Source organism: Fukomys damarensis, unplaced genomic scaffold, assembly GCF_012274545.1.
Source record: "Fukomys damarensis isolate Sample0158 unplaced genomic scaffold, DMR_v1.0_HiC HiC_scaffold_15, whole genome shotgun sequence".
Taxonomy (NCBI): Eukaryota; Metazoa; Chordata; class Mammalia; order Rodentia; family Bathyergidae; genus Fukomys; species Fukomys damarensis.
The window spans coordinates 9,533,284-9,556,739 of NW_022900927.1; the positions used below are offsets into that span (position 1 = coordinate 9,533,284).

Sequence of the window (23,456 nt, forward strand, 5' to 3'; positions counted from 1 at the left end):
ATATATAGCATAACTTAAATTTTGTACCTTTTAATCATCATCTTTCTATTCCCCTCCCCTGAGCCCTAGGCAGCCACTATTCTGCATTGCCTAATCTGCTCTAGGTTCTATAAGTAAGATCATAAAATATTTATTTACCTTTCTGTGTCTGGCTTGTTTCACTAAACATAATGCCCTCCAATCCATTGTATACTATAGTTTCTGTATCTATTGTTGGACATTTGGGCTTTTTCAAAGTTTGGCTTTGTGAATAATGCCACTAGAATTCTGTTACTTTGGCTATGTAACCTGAAGTGCAATTGGTGGGTCCTATTAGCTCCGTCTTTAATTTTTTTTAGGGACCACCATACTGTTTTCCATGATAGCTATACGAATATGCATTCTCATCCACCACCATGTATTTTCGTTTATTTTTAACAAATAATAACTATCCTACCAAGAAAATAAGGTATTATCTAATTATGGTGGCTTTGATTTGTATTTCACTGGTGATTAATTATAATATACACCTTTGTGTAGTAGAATCTGCTAAAATCAGGATTAACTTATTTATTTGTGCCTCATGACCTAAAGTCTCACCTCTCAACAGTGTTGTACTAGAGAATATGTTTTCATTACATGAGTTTCAGGTGGCACATTCCAACCACAATAGGAGTATTAATATTCATAACAAATAGTCAAAATTCATTATGACTTCAATGTAATAGAAATGTATTTCTTACATAACTGTTTAAAGTGCTTATGATTGGTTCAAAATTTGGAAATGCCAACCCTTAATATTTTGCCTTCCCCTCCCCTTCCTCTGTTTTCTGTAACCTTGTTGGCTGTATCCAGCCAGCAGAGTGGGAATAAAGGTGGAGGTAGCAGGCCTACTTCTGAAGCCTTGGACACTCATATTCCACAGGTTAGCTGAGTCTCTATGAAGAACAGACAGATTTTTGTAAATTGTTAGCAAGGAATCTCTGTCACAATTAGTATGCTATAACTTTTTATTCTTTCTGGATATTTAGAACCTTATAGCAGGTACTGTGACTCTGTTTTATTCAGTATAACTAGAAATCAAATATGTGAGTAGAAAAATGTACAGTCAGTGAGGGAGAATTCATCACTACTTTTCCCTGTATATCCAGTAGATTTCACTTTTCTAGTTAGTGAATTTCTTCTCTAGGTACAAAAAAGATTGGAGTGGAAAGACTTGGCGTCCATCTCCATAATTTGGGCATAGTGTGGTCCTGGGAGACAAACAGAGGTGATCTAACAGATTTTTCTACTTTTAATCATTTTCTTTAGGAAGTTAGAAATAGAGCATGTTTAATTTTATAGCTGTGCATTGTAGCTATATTTATGTATTATATTTGACATGTTTCAGTTAAATAGTGGGGAAAATTTAAGGTTTACAATTTTATCTTTAAATTTTTAGATTTAAATTTCAAAGACATTAATGTAACTCTGAAAGGAAAATGTTGATTAAGTAAAAATAATACAACAGCTGTCAATGTTCCTTATATTCTCTGACCTACAACCACCAAATGGGGGAGTAGATTAATCTTTCTGCCTCACCCATCTGGATTTTCTCTTTGATTTTACAGTGCAAAGATCCTGCCATGTTGTTCTAGTCACTTTCAGCCAAAATTTAGAAGACCAACACTTTATATTTTTACACCCACTACAGAATCATTTCCTCTGAAAAAATGCAAATGCTTCAATATGTTCTATATTAATGCCTCTCATTTGCATTGAAAACTCCACATATAAATCCAGATGCATTCTACTCATGATTCAGTCCAGTTTGTTGAGAATGAATTCATCAGAATTCAGCAAATATTCATTGAATCCTACTGTGTACCAGGTTATATTCCAGAAGCAGAGGGACCAATAAAAAAAAGATGCATAATTCAGGCCCTGTAAATCCTCACATTTTGCTCTGATAAGTTGAATAGGCAATCAAAACACTGGTAGTTCAGTGGTATATGCAGCAGGAGAGTTAGAACCCAGAGAATTTAGAATGGCATCATAGAAAAAAAAAGACCTGTGAAAAGCCTTGAAAATGTGATTTAATGAGTCCAAATGAAGGGAATATGTATTTTATAAAGAGGAAAGCTTGCTACCAGATACAGAGCAGGAGGAGAGTCCATCCATGTGTAGGAAGTGAGGACTGGGAGAGAAAAGATGACCTTTCCTTCCTTCCTGAGACACTTCCAATGTGTACAAACTCCTCTGCTAATTCATTTTGATTTTTTCCACAAATTCTAAAATCTTTTGTGTAATCTTTTTAAATTATAAAGCAATGTATATTTATTTTTATACCATTTATAAAATGAGGAAAAATATACGAAATAAGATGAGAATCATCTGTAATGTTACTGATTAGAGATAACTGCTCTCTTATTCATGAATAAGATATTCAACTACATACTGTAATAATATTTTACTCATAATTGTGATTCTACTTTTTACATATTTATCGGAAGCATTTTCTGGCATTAAGAATTTTCAAAAAGCATAATTATGAGAAATTACATAATATTCCCTTTTATACCTGTGTCATAATTTATTTAATCACTCCTTCATCCTTGTACATTTAGATCATTTCCTTTGCCTTAACAGCAGAACACTGAGGCTGTATCGATAAAGTTAGATTTCCAAGTGCTTCGTGTTGTTGAATCAATCCCTGAGATGGATAGAACAAACATCTTACCACCCCTCTCTTTTTTTTAATTTTATTGAGTTTATTGGTACATTTTAGGGATACAGTACAGTTACATTCATTGTTGGGATCATGTACCTTTACATGGCAAGTCTTGATTCTCATTTTTTCCCCTTACCTCAGTTGCAGTTACAGTTACATAGCCTGCCACTAAGCAGCAGCAGGACATGCTCCAGGGAAGCATGTTCTGCCACAGAAAACTTCAAGGATCTTGTGGCACCTTTGTTCACACAGAAGTTGATTTCCTTTTGTTCCCTCCATGTCATTTTTCCTATTACCATGAAAACCTAAAAAAAAAGAACAGTGCATGTGTGTATAAATGATAATATAAAGAAAGGTAGATGCAGAAAATAGATAAAATACCTAGGAATTAGTGACCAAATAATTATGTTACCTTCCTCTCCCTTTTCTTTTATTATATCAAAAAAATCACAAAATTAATGTGAATTAAAGGATTTTTCCCTTAAAATGCATTATCTAACTGTAGATTAAGGCGGAACCTAAGATCAAACACTCAGGATTGGAAAACTTTTCATCTAGCATTTGGGGTTGCTTTAGTGATGCAATTAGATTGTACAGCTGATCTGATTGATCACGAAGAAATAGGTTGTTAAAGTGAACACAAAATATAATTAGTCTGGAAAACATTTGATTAAATAACCTCATATTGACAGACAAGACAGTGTCATCAGTCTCTGTGGTTAAGAGGTTTCAGAGCACCATTAAAGAGCATACCTCCCTCAAAAATCCTATAGCCTGTTTCACCTAATTATAATTTGAAGTTATTGGTTTGCTCACTTGCTTTCTTTTAGGTATTTTTTTTCTATTCAATTATCTATATGAGAGAGATGTGATGTTTCCTTACTTGCTGAAAAAAAAACCTGCATCAAGTTAATGGGTGTTTGAGCAGAGATGAAAGTGGTTGCTATAATAAAATGGCCTGAAAACAAGAGAGTCTGTCAGACGTATGACACTTGCTCAAAGCCAATAGAAACCATTCATCCGTACATTTAATGGTTAGGACCCATTCAGAAGCTCTAGCCAACAGCTCTTACTCAGAAATATAGAAATCATACTACTGCATTTCTTTGTTTATTGGCATCTGTGATCCCATTTCACTCAAAACAGTATTTCTTGCAATATAGGTTTGTCAGTTAGTTTGCAAATAAATACAGAATAGCTATTTTGGCTGTCATCTTACTATTCCTGGCATACCATTCAAAGCTCATTTTCCTGAATAACCAGTAAGTGAGCACATCCAATGCATAAAGTCTTTTGTAGGTCTGTATTAGTAACTAGAAATCTTGCAGTGTATTATTGCACAAAAACACTCTAGCCCTCTTATACCTAGTGGATAGCTTGAGAAAATCAGCTTCTTTCTTCCGGAAATAATCTTAAAGTACATCAAGTAGAAAATCTAATCCTTGTTATTAGAAAATGGCTTTGGAAGCACAGGAATTAAAGCTGTTCTGTTTTTAACCTTGATTAAGAGCAGTCTCCTTGTTATTATTATTATTGAATTAGTAGCAGATGCTTCACATGCGTGTTCTCTTAGGGCCCTAAAGATCACATCCTCTAACACTAAAAGAAAGCCTTCCTTAAAAGTAGGTACTTGATCCCAATGTAGGAAATGAGTAAGTTTTTTAAGTGATTCCCAGCATTTGTGAATGAGGCTGAAAGTTTCTGCTTGGACATGTTTTACTCCAGTGGCCTGGCTTTCATTGAACTTTTACTGATAAGTTTCAGAGTAAGGTAATGTTGCTTTTATAAACTCATATATTTGTTCTTCTCTAGAGCTCATGATATCTACCTTGTATCTGAGTTATTGATACTCATGCTATGTTTTTATAATAAAAGTATAAACTTCAGAATGTTTTCTGATAGTGTATATCACATATTTTAGGTGGTAGACATTTTATATGTGTGTGTGTGTGTGTGTTAAATAAATGAATAGAACCCCAGAAAGAATGCCTGCTATCAGGAAATCAACCAATAACAAATGTTGGCGGGGCTGTGGGGAGAAAGGAATCCTTCTCTATTATTGGTGGGAGTGCAGACTGGTGCAACCACTATAGAAATCAATATGAAGATACCTCAAAGAGCTTGGACTGGAGGCTCCATTTGACCCAGCCATCCCTCTGCTGGGTATCTTTCCAAAAGAACTAAAAGAATCATACCACAGTGATATATGTATACCCATGTTTATAGAGGCACAGTTTGTAATAGCTAAAACTTGGAAACAGCCCATTTGCCCATCAGTTGGAGACTGGATAAAGAAGGTGTGGTTTTTCTATAAAATGGAATATTATTCAGCCATAAAGAATGAGAAAGTAGATTCATTCATAGGAAAATGGATGCACGTTGAGGCTATACTCTTCAGTGAAATAAATAAGTCACACGTGTAAATACTGAATAGTTTCTCTGGTGTGAAAAATGACAATTGTACATAAGATCCTAAAGGTATAATTGACAATGTGAAATAGGAAGAAAAGGGCTAAAGGTGTAGGGGAAGTGGGCAGGGTAGGGCAAAGGAAATAAGGGAAAAGAAAAAATATGAGAAAACGAAAAAATGGAAATAAAGTATTTGTAAATAGGGAAGGGAGGCGGGGTGAAGGGAGGGCAGGGGTAATGGGAAAAAATGGGAACTGAGACCTGTTGTGTAAAGGTACAAGATCCCAGTGATGAATGCAACTGTACTGTATACCTAAAATGTACCAATAAACTCAATGAGCAAAAAAAATAAATGAATAGAACTATTTTGAGTATACAACTCTGTGTTATAAAATGTATATAAAACTGCAAAGATTTTTAAAGTTTTAGGAAGTTTCCAGAATTCCCTTTGTTCAATATATTGCTCATACATCACAAGAAATTTATGTCTGTGTTAAACTAGAAGTATCTGTTCGATTATATGATATTGCCCCACATGCATATATAATCCATATATCATATGTACCTGTATGTATAGATTTCCATATCCATATAGATATCCACATATATTGATATCCATTTATATAGATATATATCTTATATATGAGAGAGAGGAAAAACACAGAGAGATTGAAAATGGCCATTATTCCCTTTAGTATCATAGGCAGCTCAGCTGCTCTTTGACACTCTCCTCTCTAACTTCTTGGACTTGGACTTCTGAATTAATCCCCTAATTCACATCCTGCTCACTTTGTAGCAGCCTTTGGTAAAAGGAAATCCTCATCTCAACTCAAAACAAGAAAGCAACCTGACACTATGTTCTCATCTTCAAAGATGGGCTATGACTAGCCCCTTACTAGATTCTCAGGATATAAGTAAACTCATTACTTATACAAGATGCCTCAGGCATTAAGGGCTTAATTCACTCTTGAATCTCATTGACAAGTTGCAAGAGGAACCACTTTTAATTCTTTTAATGTGTTCGTGCTATGCTTTGATTAATTAGGTTTAAACATTACCAGTAAGTAGATGGTTGGCTATGATATATGGGGATTTACATCGCTCATATTGTCACCCCTCCACATTCCCTTCTTCTGCAGAGTTTTTCTTTTTTTACTCACTAGTACGTAAGAGAAAAGTATTGGGTCTGCTCTTTACTCTTATCCCAATTCCTGTCTGCTGCCTTTTCCTACCATCTATCTTTCCCATTCATCTTCAGTTTCTTTTTTTTTTTTTTAATATTGCCATGGCTGACAGTTAAGTTCTATTCAGTAAATATAAATAAAGATCCCAAGTTCTAATTATGGATTGCATCTAAAATTCAAAAATCCATAATGTTTACATAATTATGACCAGTTAAATATTAACTACTAGAGAGACAAGTATACACATAGCATTTTTGTCTGTAAAATATTCTCTTGTTCATTAAGTTTCTGACAACCATTTTACTTTATTCTTTGTCTTATATTTATTATTTTAAATCAACTCTCCATCATGTCTTCCAATGTATACAATTGTCTGTATTAGTCTACTCCATATCCCTACTAAAGTTGGAAAGATGGGAGTACTATTAGTATCATAGGAATGAGAAGTTTAATCTGGGAATTAGACCTTATCACAGGGAGGAACAGAGAGTGATTAAATCTTCTGTTGGAAAAATCTAGGAGATTCAAGGTCTCCAAGGCTGCAGCCAGGCTGTTTTACAAAGCATTCACCAATCAGTACCGACTTAAGCACTAGAACTGTTGAAGAAGCCAGAGCTCAAGAGAACCTCTCATGCTGATCACTTCCCAAGAATAATGGCATGGGCTTTACTGCCTTCTGGAAAATCGCAGAAATTTCTCTCATTGTTTAACTCTTACACAAATCTAGGCATAGGGGAAGGGTTTCTGGGAAATTTAGTCCATAGCCTGAGAACCAAAAAGTTATGAGCAACACCTTTTCCCCGAGATACTTCCCTCTTAAAATTCTACATGAATAGAGATAGGATCCGAGTAGAGGTGTGACACAATCTGTTACACATTTTAAAAGGATCATCTGGCTGCTGTGGATGCAGAATGCGCTTTAAGAGCTAAAAATGGAGCCAAGGAAATTAATTAGGATTTTATAGTAGCTCTGAGAAATGAGAGCAGTATGGGTTAGAATGGCAACATGAAGATAGCTGAAAGTAATTATTAGACTCTGGACATTTTTAGAAGGCATTGCCTGTAAGATTTGCTGGTGAATTTGATAAGAGATGTAAAACAGATCAGTAAGAATTAATGTAACCATTTTTACCTGAATAGCTGGATAGTGTTGCCGTTTTCTGAATTGGGTATCTTCAGTAGGAGAAACTTTGTATACAAATGGAATCGTTAAATCATAAATTGAATATACATGTCTGGACTAAAGTACAGAGTTCTAGGATAAAAATGTAAATGACATACTATATTATTTTTCTGAGCTCTTACAACAAAGAACCACAAACTGAATAGCTGAACAGAAAAGGAAGAAGGGAGGGAATGAAGGAAGAAAGGAGAAAGGAAGAAAAAAGAGAAAAGAAAAGAGAAGAAATTAATTATCTCACAGTTCTAGAGGGTGGAAAAGCCAAGTTAGGGTGTTTTGCAGAATGGTAGTGTTAATTCACATTCCCATCAACAGTGTGTAAAGTGACCTTTCATTCACATCCACAACACTTACCGTCTCTTGTATTTTTTATTATAGCCAATTTCAAAGGAATAAGGTGATATCTCCTTATAGTTTTGGTTTTTCTTTTTCACATTATTAGTGTTTGATCATTTTTACATATAATTCTCAGCTATTTGTATGTCTTTTTTTGAGAAATGTCTAATTGGGTCTTTTGCCCAATTTTTTTTTTTTTTTTTTTTTTTTGGTACCTGGGATTGAACTTGGGCCCTTGCACTTTCAAGGCAGGCGGCAGAACCACTGAGCTAAATCCCCAACCCTTGCCCAATTTTTGTTTTGTTTTGTTTTGTTTTTGAGACACTCAAAGTGTTACTATGTAGTTGAGACTGACCCAGAGTTCACTATCTAGTCTAGGCTGGCCTGGAACTCACAGCAATCCTCCTGCCTCAGCCTCCCAAATGCTGGAATTAGAGGCATGAGCCAATACGCCTTGCTTCTTGCCCAATTTTTAATGAGGTTGTTTTCTTCCTACTGAGTTGAGTTTCTCACATGTTTTGTATATTAACTCCTTATCAGATGTATGATTTGAAAATATCTTCTGTAAGTTGTCTTTTTACTATGTTGTTTTCTTTGCTCTCTATAAACTTGTTACTTTGATATCATCACATTTGTCTTCTTGCTTTTTTTCTTGTGCTTTTGAAGTAATATTCAAAATATCATCCCCCTGACAGTGTCATGGAGCTTTTCTTTTATGCTTTCTTGTAGAAATTTCATACTGTTATGGTCTTACCATTTAAGAATATAACCTTTCTATATATGGAGAGAGACATGTTCATTTTCATTCTCTTTTGCATGTGGACTTCTAGGTTTATCTGTATTATTTATTGAAGAGACTGTCCTTTTCCTATTGTGTATTATTGACACTTTTTCTGAAAATCAGTTGGCTATAAAGAAATGCATGGACTTTTGGGGGACTCTCTGTTGATGTTTCATTGGTCTGTGAGTCTGTTGGTATACCAGTGATGTGTTATTTTAGTTACTATAGCTTTGTAGTACATTTTGAAATGAGATAGTGTACCTCCACTTTGATACTTTTTACTCAAAATTTCTTTGGCTATTCTGAGTTTTAGTGATTTCCTACAAATTTTGCTTTTTTTTTCAGGTGTCCTCATTTCTTATAAAGACATCAATCTTGATTTAGGGCCTATCCTAAGCATAAAATGATTTCTCATAGAGATTTTTACCTAATTGTACCTTTAAATACTAATTCTAAATAAGGTCATATTTTCGGGTTCCTAGTAGACATATTTTATGGGACACTACTCACTACAGTTAATTCTCAATGTACTGGTGCTATTTGGATATTAATGTCCTAGTACTGAGTGAAATTGTTTAGAATTTAGAAGTTTGTTTTTTTTTTTTTCAGTCTGGGGCCAGGGACTTAGCTCACAAGCACAAGGTCCTGAATTCAATCCATGGTATCAGAAAAATAAAAAGTCTGATGACAGTTCCTTGGAGAACTAAAGCCTTTAGAAATTAAGAAGATAAAGTCACCAAAAATACCAAGCCAACTAACAAAGAGTGATGTATTCTTGTAAAGTGAAGAAAGTACTAACATACCTGAAATAGTACAGATTTGGTTCTAAATAACTGCAGTAAAATGAATATCATAATAAAACTAGTCACATGACTTTTTGGTTTCCCTATGCATGTAAGTTACGTTTACACAGTGCTATAGTCTCTTAAGTGTGCAAAAGATTGTAAAATTTTAAAAGTACCATATTGTTAAAAATGCTAACAACTTTCTGAGCTGTTGGAAAAATAGCACAGTTATGGCTTATATATCTGGATGTTCTCCCAAAGCTTCACACCCTCAGAGAAGGTGGCTTATGGAAGGTAATTGTGGATGGGGAATTATGGAGATGCTACAGCTGGCTTGATATTAGGAGGTGGCCTGGTCAGAAGAGGCAGGTCACTGGAGATGTCACCTGGAAAGGTATTTGTTCCTTTCCTGCTGCTCCTCTCTCTGTCACCCTGCAGTGTGATGAGATGAGCAGCTTTCCTCTGGGCAAGCCCTTCGCCCGTGCCATATCTGCCTTGGAGCCAAGCTACACTACATTAAAGCCTCCAAGAGCCAAAATAAACCTTCCTCCTTTAATTTTTTGGCTTGGATATTAAGCCCCACTGACAAGGCAAATTTTGGTACCAGAGAAGTGGGGTTATTGCTGTAAATATACCTGACCATCTGGCTCAGGAGAATTTGGAAGTAGTTTGCAGGAGGAGTTTGGAAAGGTTTCGAGATGCTAACTAGAGAAGCTCCCCTAGATTGCTGTGAGCCAGGCTTGGTAGGAGATTCTGATGGTGGGGTAAAAGACCAGAATGATGACAAAAATAGAGATGGTAAAAATCAGGCTCAGGAATGTTCAGCTAGGAACAAGGACTCTGTTGGCAGTCGGACTCCAGGCCATGTGTATTATGCTTTGGCAGAAAACTTGTGTGTATTTTGCTCATGCTATAAGACTTTGCAGGGGACTGAGATTAAAGGCAGAGGACTAATTAATCTGGCAGGGAAAACTTCATGACAGCCTAATGTTGACATTGTGGCATGGGTTCTCTTGGTAGCTTCTAGCCAGATATGTGCTGAAAATTGAGAGCAAAACACGCATTTGAAAAGATTCCAGTTTCACCAGCAAAGAAGTACCTGCAAATTAGGGGCCCAGGAAAGCTTGGTTACAAAAAGTTTAACATTAAAAAGAAACCAAGGGGCCAGGGATTTAGCTCAGTGGTTCGGTGGCCTGCCTTGCAAGCGCAAGGACCTGAGTTCAATCCCTGGCAGCAAAAAAAAAAAAAAAGAAAAAGAAAAAGAAAGAAACCAAACACTTTGCACCCAAGACAATAACAGGTATCCCTTCATAGCATCCTGGGAAACATCCTGGGAGCCACCATTGAGAGGCTCAGTGGTGTAAAAGCACAAGATTTTGCTTTGAAAATATAGCCCCAGGGCACCTTGATCAAGAAGAATGCCCTAGAGAATGGTTGCCTAGGGAATTCAGGATTTGGTTCACAAGGATGTGATTCACAGTTCTCAGCTATCCAAGCATTCTGACATCTCTGCACTCACGATTCAAGGGGTTCTGGCTACTGCTTGAGCTGGCCGCAGATCTCAGTGTTATCCATGTGGTACTGGTTTTACAGCCAAGCGGAATGCAATGGTTATGGGGTGAGGGAGGTCATTTCAGAAGAAGGCTTCAGAAGCAGGCATTGTGCTCCTGAGAAGTCAGTGTGTAAAGCAGTGAGGGTAAAACCAGAAGAGCAGTGGGAGGTACCAGGAAGTGGGAGATGCTAGTTAGGAACATGGAATATTGGCTGAGGAAAGTAGCAGTGAGCAAATGAGCAAAGCCACCCTGAGAGGGGCTGTGATCCCACCTTGCTGTATGGAGCCCACAGCCCAAGCCATATGGAGCCCACATCCCACCACAACTTGCCCTAGTGCCAGACACAAAACTACAGGACTTAATGTTTGCCTGTGGGGTTTCAGTCTTGCTGTGGTCTCATCGCTTTCAACCTCCCTTTTCTCCCCTTTGGAATAGGAATGTTTACACTGTGCTATTGTGTGTTGGCAGTCTTCACCCTTCTTTGTGAGTTTTACACAGACTCACATCCAAGAATTTGCTTTGTGTCTAGAGGAGACAAAACTGTTAGGAATTTGACAAGTCATAGAGATGGGGAAAATGTAAATGTATTTTACATAAAGAAATGTGTATGAGCCTTTTGGGGGTCAGGGGGAATGTTATAGTTTATACCTAGATGTCCCCCCAAATCCTAGCTGGATGTTAGGAAATGGAGCTCATTTGGGATGTGGCCTGGAACAGTGTGTATCCAGGCTCCTCCTTTCTTTCTCTGCTTTCCAGATGCCATGAGGTGAGCAGATTTCCTCTGCAACAGCCTCTTCATCCATGCCACTTCTTCCCCGGAGCCAGGCAGCTGGGGGCTGAAACTCAAAAATAAACAAGCAAATGAACATGAGCCAAAATAAACCTCTTTTAATTTGTTGGAGTTGAATACTGAGTCCCAGCAATAAGAAATTGGCTAAGATAGGCACCAATAGACTTGTTGCCTAGAAGTTGCCACAAACCTTCAGTTAGTAAAAAATACTTATTTGCAGAAGTCAGTGAAGTAAAGTGCAGTCAAACGAAGTGTGCTTGTATTTCACAAAGGAGAGAGTGTTGAAATACTAATAGGTCTTTCTATGTTTTGATTTAGACTTTTTAAGACTGCATTGTCAGTAAAAAATTTTTTTAAATAGTGCATGGGACATAAACTTTGCAAGGAATTACGTATCGTAGTGGGTAATTTTGATTGTCAACTTAATTGGATTGAGAAATGCCTAGAAAAGTATTAAAGCAAACTTCTGAGTGGGTTTGTGAGGGTGCTTTCAGAGATCCTGTGAATATGGGACATCAAGCTGAGGGAGGAAACCTTTCCTGAGTGTGAGCAGCACCCTGAAATAGGGTTGAGGCTCAGGTGGAACCAAAAGTGAAGCAGAAGGAAGCCCACCAGCATGTGCTCCTTTCTTCTCTCTCTGCTTCTCAACCTATGTGAAATGAGTGTCTTTCCTCTGCCATTCCCTTCCACCATGGTGTTTTGGCCTCATCACAGGCCTAAAAGCCATGCACTGAAACCTGAAACTTGAGCCAACATAAACCTTCCCTCCGTTGCGATGATTTTCTCAGGTATTTTGTTGCAAGGACAGAAAGCTAACTAACACACATATTTAAAATATATTTATTCTGCCTTCGAAGATAGTTTATAGCTGTTCAGAGCACAGAAATTCTAGGTTCAAAACCACTGCTTCACTATCTTAAAAAGTTCAATTTAATTTAATTCTGTTTTGTTGGCAAGAAATTTACAAACTAAATCTAAAATTTAAGTGGAAAGACAAAAAGGGAAAGTCAAGATACTTTTGAAAGGGGGGAAATACATAGGAACTTTTTCCAGAATTAAGTTATATGAATTAAATCAGTGTAATATTTGTGCAAACTTAGTTCCCTCCATCCCCCAGAATACAGGAAAAAAATCTTATGGTAGGTGTTATAAAGGAAAAGTACAGGGAAAGTATTAGGGAAAATGCAAGACTGTGGGTAATAGATTTAACATAGTTTCTAAGGTCAAGGAAAGCTTCCTTTAGGAAAATGATCATAGTATGCGACACAGACAGATGAGATACTCATAAAGCAAGAGGGTAAGAAAGTGCAAGAAGAGCATTCGAAGCAGCTCTGGAGATAGGGTATGCAAATACTGGATAAAAATGCTAAAATAACACTAAGCCAGAGTGTTCCGACCTTCTCTCTGGTATTTTCACCTAGACATGTGGAATGTGAACTTGGCCTACCTGATGTCAACACAGGGGAAGGACTGGTGTACTAATTGAGGCAATTAAGATGTGCTTCTTTGCCCATATTTCTATTTTTCTCTTCTTTTTTCTTTCTCTTTGGTACCAGGGATCAAACTTGGGACCTTGCACTTGTGAGGCAGGCAGCAGAACCACTGAGCGAAATCCCCAGCCCCTGCTATTTTCTATAATGAAAATCTTTATAATCTTTTAAAATGAAAAACAGACACAAGGACATGAGGCTGCTTCTAGACTTGGGGTTGGGATTTGTACTTATCAAGTACCTATTGTAAGCCAAGTGAGGCTTTCTGTGAGGCCTTGTATGTTAATAACAGGCTACTCAAAAAAGAGTGCTATTCCTAATCGGAAAACCAGAAAACTCAGAGGTGTTTAATAACATATCCAAATTTACATACCTTGCAAGCAGAAGAGCTGGGATTCACTCAGATTAAAAGATACACTGAGATGTTCTAATTGATAGACCGTTTCTGGTTGGCTGAGTGCTGGCCTTGAGAGGCAGATCTGAGGGGGAGAGGGGATAAAGGAGTTCTGGTCGATGATTGTGTGACCTGCAGTGATGCACTTTCTGTCCCTCCTTTCTTGCCTATGACACAGGGATAAGAAGACTTTTCATCTAGTGGCTGTGAGGACTAAATAATACAATAAAAAATTATATCCATGCATTTTTAATATAGGCCACTAACCTCATAGTATGAACTATAAAATGACAAAAATAATATTCACTAAACCTGCACTGTTATCATCCAACTTATGTAGAGGATTTTATGACTTGTAAAGTCTATTTACATATGTTTTCATATTGTACTTTCAAAAGTTTATGTGAGAAAATATGCCTTATATGAAATTTTAGACATTATACCCAAATCTTGCACAGCTCTTAAAAGTAATATAATGATCGAATGAGTTTGTAACCCTAAATGTTGAAAGGAGATTCCCAGAAACTCAACAAAAGACAGAGGGAAATGACCTTGTGATTAAAAAGATGCTTCACATAATCTAGAAAGCAAATAGCTCTCATGTGAGCAATCAAGCGTTGATTAATTGTTTTGAGGATCTTTAATTGCCTACTGTTTATCAATATAATTTAAGTACCAGTACATGGGATAGCGATATAAATAGAACAAGTACTATGTTTTTGTGAGAAATAATGTTATATTTTTATTAACAATGAATAGCATGAAAGGCAGTGCTCTCATTATTTGACCTTACTTCCAAAAATAATGTACTCATGCTAAAAAAAAAGAATTGGATTCTTTTTTATTTGTGTATGCAAGAATAGTAGCTATCAGTCTTTCCTTTTAAAAGGGAGAATGTTAAAGTGCCTATTAAGGTCTGCTTTTAGGTATAGATTTAACATTTGTCCATTTATTATTGTTCATAGTTATGTTATTATAGTAGAAATAACAAATACATGAGGAAATTTATAATTATTTCCATGTAAACAAAACGACCTTTTAGATGCCATGAGCAAAAATCTATCCTCGGCAGTACCTTTCATTTTGATTATCTAGGTTGATTTTGGTCCCAAAGTGTGACCACTGTTCATAACTGTCATTGGATATACTTTGGCACAGCATTATAACAGCATCACTAGCTGACTGCTCTAAATGTGGATACTGATAAAGTTCTAATTGTCCCTAAGGAGTTAAGGAACTAGTTTCTTTCTAAAACAGAATATAATTTGTTATAAAATTTGTTTTTAGTTTTTGATATAGAAAAGTGTACCCAATTAAGGTCTCGATTAGTAAAACTAAATAATAGGAGTTACACAACTTGTACTAATATTTTTATTGCTTTTATTCAGATTGGTTGTTCTTACATGGAATAAAACAACACTTTTTTTTATCCCCAAGGTTTGCTGTTTGCTATGTTTCTAATTCTATTGGGTAATACAAGATTATAAGACCTGAAACAGTAAAACCAGCTGACAATAATAGCTTTGGGTCCTAGAAAAATCTCGGCAGCAAGGAGGTCTTAGTAGCTGAGGGATTCAGATGCACCCCAGGACTATGTTAGCTTCAGCGGGCACTGGATTCCACCTGACACTGTATCAGACATGACAGAACTGAGTGGGGGGTCCTCCCAATACTTCTGTGACTGTCATAGCTACAGTGGCTTGGGGACTACACTAGAGGATCTCGACAGAGTCTATACTGCCAACGAAATACTAACTTTTACCTATGAAGATGCAAAAGACTAAAAATGGAAGGATAGAAAATGGCCTGAAGAGATATTTCTCAAAGGACACAGAAATAGCCTAAAAGTAGTCATGTATGTAAAAATGTTCATTATCACTAATTTTCAGGGAAATCCATAACAAAACCACAATATTTCATTTCACTCCTGTTAGAAGGGTTATACTAACAGACAGAAATATCGGCAAAGATGTGTAAGAAAGAGGACCCTTACACACTCTGTAAGTACTATCTAAGTACTATAGAAAGTACTTCAGAACAAACTAAAGACAGAAAGAACTATCATATGATTCAGCAATCTAAATTATAGGTATGTAGCCAAAGGAAGTTAAATCAGTATGTCAAGTGCTTGAAAGAGGAGTAACAAAAGAGAAAACAAGTTGTGAAGCAACAATTGAAATATGTGTTGATTTCATGAGGACTGAGACAACCTTACAATTACATTAAGGCAGAAAGAAAGACTAAATTGAAGGGTAGCTAGAGTTGGAAATTTGCTTCAGTGAAGAAACATCTGAGTTTTTTGTAGTTACTTTAAAAAAACTGAATTTTTCTAATCTTAGATTATAAGAATCCCTTCATGGTCTTCTTCCAATTAATATCACTTCTAAAGTTTAAAGCTCAAGCCTGTTGTCTTTTGTCCAAGCACTAAGAAATGGCACAATTAATTTTCTGCATCATTTAGGGTAGAAGAAAAGACCATATAAAACTGAAATGAGCACAGCATTCATAATCAGAGCTTTATCAGTACTCGTACTTAACCTATAGAGACTGGAAAACTGTGATCTAGAGCATGTCCCGAAGAGCTAAAGCTATTATCCTTGGTGAGAAGCACCAATGGCTTCCAGTTTTTACAGGTGAATAGCTTTTGTAACAGGGAAGCCTTGTAGACATTTCTCCTGTTATTAGAACTACTTCATTATTTCTGCACATCTTTTAACAATCAGGTGACTTTTGTGATTTCATATTGTCTCAATGTCAAAGATTTACTGACAATAAAACTATAGTGGCCTTGTAGAAGAATAATCCCATTTCTTTGAAAGACTTGTATAAAACCCAATTTCTGTTTTCTTTATCAAACAGATATCGATGAGTGCTCTGATGGCTTTGTTCAGTGCGACAGCCGTGCTAATTGTGTCAATCTGCCAGGATGGTACCACTGTGAGTGCAGAGATGGCTACCATGACAATGGGATGTTTTCACCAGGGGGAGAATCGTGTGAAGGTCAGTACAAGGAGAAGACCTAGAGTTCAAGAATGCCTCTTGACTTGAACAACATACAATAAGATGTCAATAGTAGACATTAGTTGATCCTTAAGGGATTGACTTTTTATATTTGTTTACAAAAAAGTGATTAGAAACACGTTAATATCAAATTTATGCTTACTAATTATGATAGACTATTTTTAGATAACACTTGTGACACTAAACCAGTTTTTTTTGTGTGTGTGTGGAGACTTTCAACTGTGAAGAGCTGTTTTAGAATGCAACCTATATTATTACATACACTTCTGAAAATGGGAGCATTCAAAAATATGACCAAAGAAAAATATGGATATGAAAAGCAGGATAGAAAGAAAATAAGAATAAAGGAAATATGACTGTGATGTAACCAAGGAAAATGCGTATAGTGCATGCCATGCCGGGCTCTTCCTCACACGTTGCTTGGCTGGCAAAGTAAGAAATGTTTAATGACTGTTGCATGCTGAATATATAAGATATGGTCTCTGCTTCCAAGAAGTTTTTAATGTAATAAAAGTAGGAAATTCAATCACTCTGTATACGGTTATGATTAAATTGTAATTATTTTCAATGAATTAACAACAGGTTTACTCTTGTGTACTTCAAGTAAGGTGCATAATTTTTATAAACCAGGTAGAGTCCAGTGAACAACTGTCAGCAAAATTATTATCAGCAAAAGAATTTGCCATCAGAATCAATAGCATGGTGATGGGAAACAAAACTCAGGAACTCATTTTTTTTTTCATTTGTATTGACAGCTTTATGAAGCAGCAGGAGCCTGGGAGAAAGGGAGAACAATAGGGTACGATGATATCATCAATGAAGGCCTTTGAGAATCTGACTTAAGATACTTGATACCTGAATTTTACAGTGTCTCCTATCCTGGGGCTTCAGTGGGTTTTTTTCACAAGGATAAGAAAAACAGACTTGGGTGATAGGTACCAAGTCTTCCAGTAGGCTTTACCAGTAGCAGTAGAAGGAGCTGTAGACCTTGAGCATAGGGTTCGTCAGGATATTCACAGAAAAACAGGAATGTTGCTATTTTACCAGGGCCTAACACTTTGTTTCTTAACAGACACTTAACTGTGGTCCTAGGGATTTATCTTGCACCTGCAAATGGTCCAGAGTGAATATTTCTAGTCCTATATAGAATTCCAAGAACCACAGATTGCAGTTTGGAAACAGATCAGTGTGATTTTTGATTTTCCTTGATAAGCTACTTTGCTTGTATTCTGTGGTGCTGTATTAAGATTGACATTTAAAAAATTATACACAGTAATAATGATTATAATCTGACTATAAATACTGCAAGTCATACAGAAGTATATAGGTTATAGCTGAAAATGCATCTTCATTTTATCTTTCCCTTTTACTCATCTTTTCCACTTAGCATCTAGGGATAACCAATGTTAATTTTTTTCTATATATTTGTGTATTAATAGAAAAGAATACATACTACTAACTACCTTATTTTAAATTTATTGCTTCATTCACTATCTTTTAATATATGACCACAAATCTCAAGTGGGATGTATTAGCTATCTATTGATATATAAGAAATTACCCCTATAAATTCGCAGCTGAAAACTAAACAAAATAGCACTTTACCTATTCTCTGGGTCTGAAGTCTTTACATAACTTTGCTGAGTGAATCTTCTTCAAGACTCTCATGAGATTGCAGTCAAAATTTTGTACAGGACTAAGGTCTTACTTTTAAGCCTTGTTTTCAGTGGAATTAGGAGTATCTATTTCCAAGGTGACTCATGTGGCTATTGTTAGCCCTCAGTTCCTTAATATATGGGTCACACAACACTGCTACTCAAGACATGAAAGTATGTCTTACTCCCTCGAGTAAGCAATCGAAGAGAGAGCTTCATATGGAAGGCACAATCTTTTTATAATATAATATCAAAAGTGATGGCATATTTTATAAACTAATGTCAAATATAGTGTCCCTTGTCACTGTATGTGACTGTGTCTGTAAAAGGATGGGAGATTACTCAGAGGTGAGATTTAGTTCAATCAATGAGAGGTCTAGAGAGGCTATTCCAAAGTTTCAGGGAAACAGCAATGAGCTAAGACCTCTGAGACTATTTGTAACTCAAGGACGTGAGAACAAAGATGTAGAAGAAAAAACATTTACAACTTTTGTATAGGAGTTTTGGTCAGGGAACAGGAAAGGAATGGGATGGTTTGTAATGTGATGTATGTTGACCTCATTTAAGCAATCTTATTGGGGCACAGGGTACACAACAGCCAAAGCAAACAGCTCTGAGAATAATTTATTGTTGATTCTGCTGACTGTTGTCCTGCTGATCCACTTTAAACTTTAAGCCAGGCATTCCAGCAGACTGGGAATTATTGCTCTAAGGTCCCTCCCTTCCTTTTGACACTCATTTGAAGCACTCTTCCAGCTAGAGTCTCCCCACACCTTCTCCCATATTCGATTTGTTGTAAGCAAGTCAGTAAATGCAGTCCACATTCAAGGAAGGGAACTGCACGCATGTGTGACTCTTAAGTGGCGAGAATCACTGGGGCCATCTCAGAAGCTGTCTATTATAACAACAGTTTCCAGAATTCTATTTTCTTAATTTCTTTCCCCTCCAACTCTAATACAACCACTTTATACCTCCTTCCATTTCCTCAAACTTTGGGTACTGCTTCCTTTCTCTTCATTCTCTATCAATGGCCTATTTATCTGAGAAAACAGAAGAAGTCAAAAGAGAATTACTTCACTTTTCTATGATCCATACTAGCTTTCTCTCATCTACGTTCATATTTGCTGCATCCCATCTCTTTCAATTCATTGGATGAAGTGGCTATTCTCCTGTCAAAAACAAAACAAAACAAAACAACTTCTCATGGTAGCTCGGATCTCATACCCTCTGATGTACTTGAATACTTTGAATCAACATTTCTATCTTCTCTTCTATAATATTATATGTTCTTTTCCTACTGCATTATTCCCATCCACATATAAACTAGAGTAGCAGACATCTTTAAAAATCAAAACAAAAACAAAGAGTAATTTCCCTTGACATCACTTAACTCTCCAAACATCTATTTTCTGCTGCCTTTAGAACAAAATTCTTTGAAGGAATTTTTCTCTACTTGTTATCTCTGCCTTTTTGCATCAACTGAGACTTTATTCCCACTGCTCCAGCTGATACTTCATTTTCAAGATTGCTAGAAATTTCCATCTTGATAAATTCACTGGTCAATTTCTGTCTCCTTATTTGAGCATTCAGGCATTTGCCCCAATTGATCATTTTTTTCTCTCTCAAAACATAGCCTTCTTCACTTGGCTTTGGGAATAATACTCTCTCTTGGCTTTCTCTCATCCTATAGGCATTTCTTAAATATGTCAAACTAATTCCTCTGCATGTGTTGTTCTTTTTGCCTGAAATAGCCTTTTGCAAGACTTTGCACATTGTTCTTCTTTCATTTCGTTTAGGTTTCTTCTTGAATGGTGAATTAGTCACTTTCTCATTGCTGAGACATAATGCCCAACACCCACAACTTAAAGGAAGAGGTTTCCTTTGGCTTACCTTTTCAGTCTGTGGTTGGCTGGTTGCAAGGCAAGCAGGGCATGGTGGAAAGGTCCAGGCAGAGGAAAGTGCTCACTTCATGGTGACCAGGGAGCAGAAAGCAAAGAGAAGAGCTGGGAAGTCAGATGTACCCTTCCAGGTCATGCCCTAAGTAAATGGCCTCAGAGCAGGCCCACCCTCCTAACATCAGTCAGCTATTGCACCCTCAGATCCAATCACCTTCCTAAAGACCTGCTTCTGAGTGCATTAGAGTTCTAGGAGTCATTGCTAAACTGAGCCGTAACAAATAGCTTCGCCTGAGCTCCCAACATGAAGTAGTCTTCCATTACTGACACTCTTCACTCACCCTGCTTCAGTTTTCTTCATGGAAATCAATAGTTCTTCTGAAATTATAATATACATTTATTTATTTGCTTGTTGGCCACTATGTCTCAGTGCTAAGAAAAAATGTCTGGCACATAACAGATGATGAATTTATTTGTCAAGTGGAAAATTGGTAATTTTCTTTTTGTACTGGGGATCGAACTCGGGACCTTGCGCTTGTGAGGCAGCAGTGGCACCACTGAGCTAAATCCCCAGCCCATAGATAATCTTTTAATTAGAAATGGGTATGGATATGAAATATAGTGACTATATTTAAAATACAGTGTACCTCAGCTTATGAACTTAATTTGTTTTGAGACTTTGGGGAAGATGCTGCATCTGTTCTTTTGTGAGGACAATGGGCATAGTCATGTTTGTTAACTGATGCAGAGTTTACAAACAGAGTCACACCTTTGCCAAATGCTTTGTTTGCAAACCAAATTGTTGCCAAATAGAAGCATTCATGAACTGAGATATTACTACACTTGTAGATATATAGTAATGTTCGAAATAAAACATAATTAGTGCACTTGTGAGTTCAATCCAGAAATCAACAAGGACAATTAAGCTAAACATTAAAATAACATGGCCAAATATTAATATAAAATAGCAAAGTAATGTATTCTATAAGATACCTGAAAAGGATTTTCAAGGAAGTGCCATGAACATAGAAATTTTCATTTTTAAAAAGCGACTATTCTTGCAGACAGTTCTACTATCATCTACCGATAGAACTTATAAAGATTAATTTTAAAAATCTACTCTCTCAAAAGATAAAATGCTCCAAATTCTTTTCAAAGATCCCATCTATTTCATTATTTTTAAAAAGACTAAATAACTACCCATTTACTACAACTTCAGTGATTTGGAGAATTGTAATATTAGTATTTAGAAGAATGCAATTTTAAGAGCATGATTATATCTGAGAAGGTGCCATTTTTCTGTTGCTTTAAAAAAAAAAGCATTAAAAGTGGACAAAACCACAGCAGTGAATTTACAATTACTCTGAACTATAAGATTGCTGCTTGAAAATATGAATAATACTGCTTCACTACTTTCTAGGCTAAGGTTGTATGATTTGCCACACCACTGCTTATAATGTTTCAAATTGTGTGTTATTTTGCTTATCTATTTATCCTAGAGGGTTAGACAATTAATCCCTAGGGAACATGTGAGGTTGCCTCTTTTATACTCTATTTCATCATTTCTGCTGTGCTTAAACTTTTGTCTTTCTCTAGGACATAACACAGTATTTCTTTCACATATAAATGCATTTTGTTTTCATGTCCACATTTTCCTCTCTTTCTTTAATTTTTGGATGATCTTCAAGCTTGGTGAAGTAAAAAAAAAAACTTGTGAAGACCACAAAACTGATATCTTTCTGTTTTATTCTGCTGTTTTTTGAGACAGGGTCTCACCATGTAGTTCAGACTAGCCTTGAACTCACTATGTAGCCTAGGCTGCCCTTCAACTTGCAGTGGTCCTCCTGCCTCCTCTTCCCAAGTGCTGGGATTACAGACATGCAGCACTATGCCTGTAATCTTTTAACTGTTCTGTTCAATCCAAATATTGAAAATTCTTGACCTAACCAAGAAAAAAAGACACAAATGAAACAACTTGAAATTGAATTCAATGGGAAATTACTGAAGATGCCTCCAGGTAGACTGAGGCACTTTGCCTGGTATCTGGTGCATACAAATATGAAGGAGAAATGGTCACTTCTCTCAGTTTGTAGAAGAGATAAACTTTGTTATCATGTAAGATATAAAGTAATGAGTTTCTTAAAAAATGAAAAAGCCAGAAGACAAAGTGGAAAATGATTGCAAAAAGTTTATTTAATTTCAAGAAAACAATATAAATATGGTACTCCAAGGAAACAAAGATAGCAGTTATTACTTCTTTGGCATCAAGGAAGGTTCCTCAGAGTACCTAGTGTTTGTGTTTGGACTTTTGCTAAGTACAATGGCATTACTGGCAGTTGGAATGGGAAAAGGGATACAGCAGAGGAATTAACTTTATCTGCCTTATAGGTAGTTTGAACTTGAATTTGACAAGGGGAATAATGAAAGCATAGCCACACTAAATATATATTTTGGCTCAGTCCTATTTCTGCCCACTTAGAAGCACAGAGAAAAGAACATTCAGTGCATCTTAAACTGAACACATATACTTTCATCCCTTCCCTCTCTCCCACTCCCTAGTAAGCTCTTACTCTTTTTTCTATGTATATATTATGTTTCATGTTTTCTCTACTTACTGTAATTACTAATTCTAAGACTATTAAGTGGAAACAAAGATCAACTCATCAAATATACCATATTTAAGTATGTCAAATATAGACTTAACTAATAAAATTGCTTTTTTTTTTTTTTTTTTTTTTTTTTTTTTTTGGTACCAGGGATTGAACTCAGGTTCTTATGCTTACAAGTCAGGCAGCGGAACCACTGAGCTAAATCCCCAACCCATAAAATTTCATTTGAATCACAAAGAAAATTTTCTGATCTTAAGAAATATGTAGTAACATAATTCCTAATTTGTTTAAGTATATGCGCATGGTAGCTAACAGTTTTCTTTTATCATAATCCAAAATTATAAACAGTGTTACCCATGACAAATCAAGCTATAATGAGGCTCATTGTATTAATATTTTCAGCCAATGTCCCTATTCATTGATTTTGTTGAGATGGGAACTAATTAAAAATGAAGGCAAGTGCTGGGGATTTAGCTCAGTGGCAATGCAGCTGCCTTGCAAGTACAAAGTCCTGAGTTTGATCCCTGATACCCCAAAAAATAAATAAATAAATAAATAAATAAAAGGCAAATAGAAAATATATCACCATGGGCCGGGGATTTAACTCAGTGTTTCTGCCGCTTGCCTTGCAAGCACAAGGACCGGAGTTCAATCCCTGGTACCAAAAAAAAAAAAAAAAAAAAAA

The 23,456-nt window shown here is 36.2% G+C and overlaps 1 protein-coding gene across 2 annotated transcripts in view; it reads left to right on the forward strand.

Moving 5' to 3' along the window:
* The window catches only part of Nell2 (neural EGFL like 2), a 390,044-nt gene that overhangs the window by 353,706 nt on the left and 12,882 nt on the right, over window positions 1–23,456 (forward strand). For both annotated transcript variants that reach the window (XM_010638373.2, XM_010638375.3), the window contains exon 16: window positions 16,451–16,591. In XM_010638373.2, the coding sequence (XP_010636675.1) occupies window positions 16,451–16,591 (141 nt within the window). The remainder of the gene's footprint in view (window positions 1–16,450; window positions 16,592–23,456) is intronic.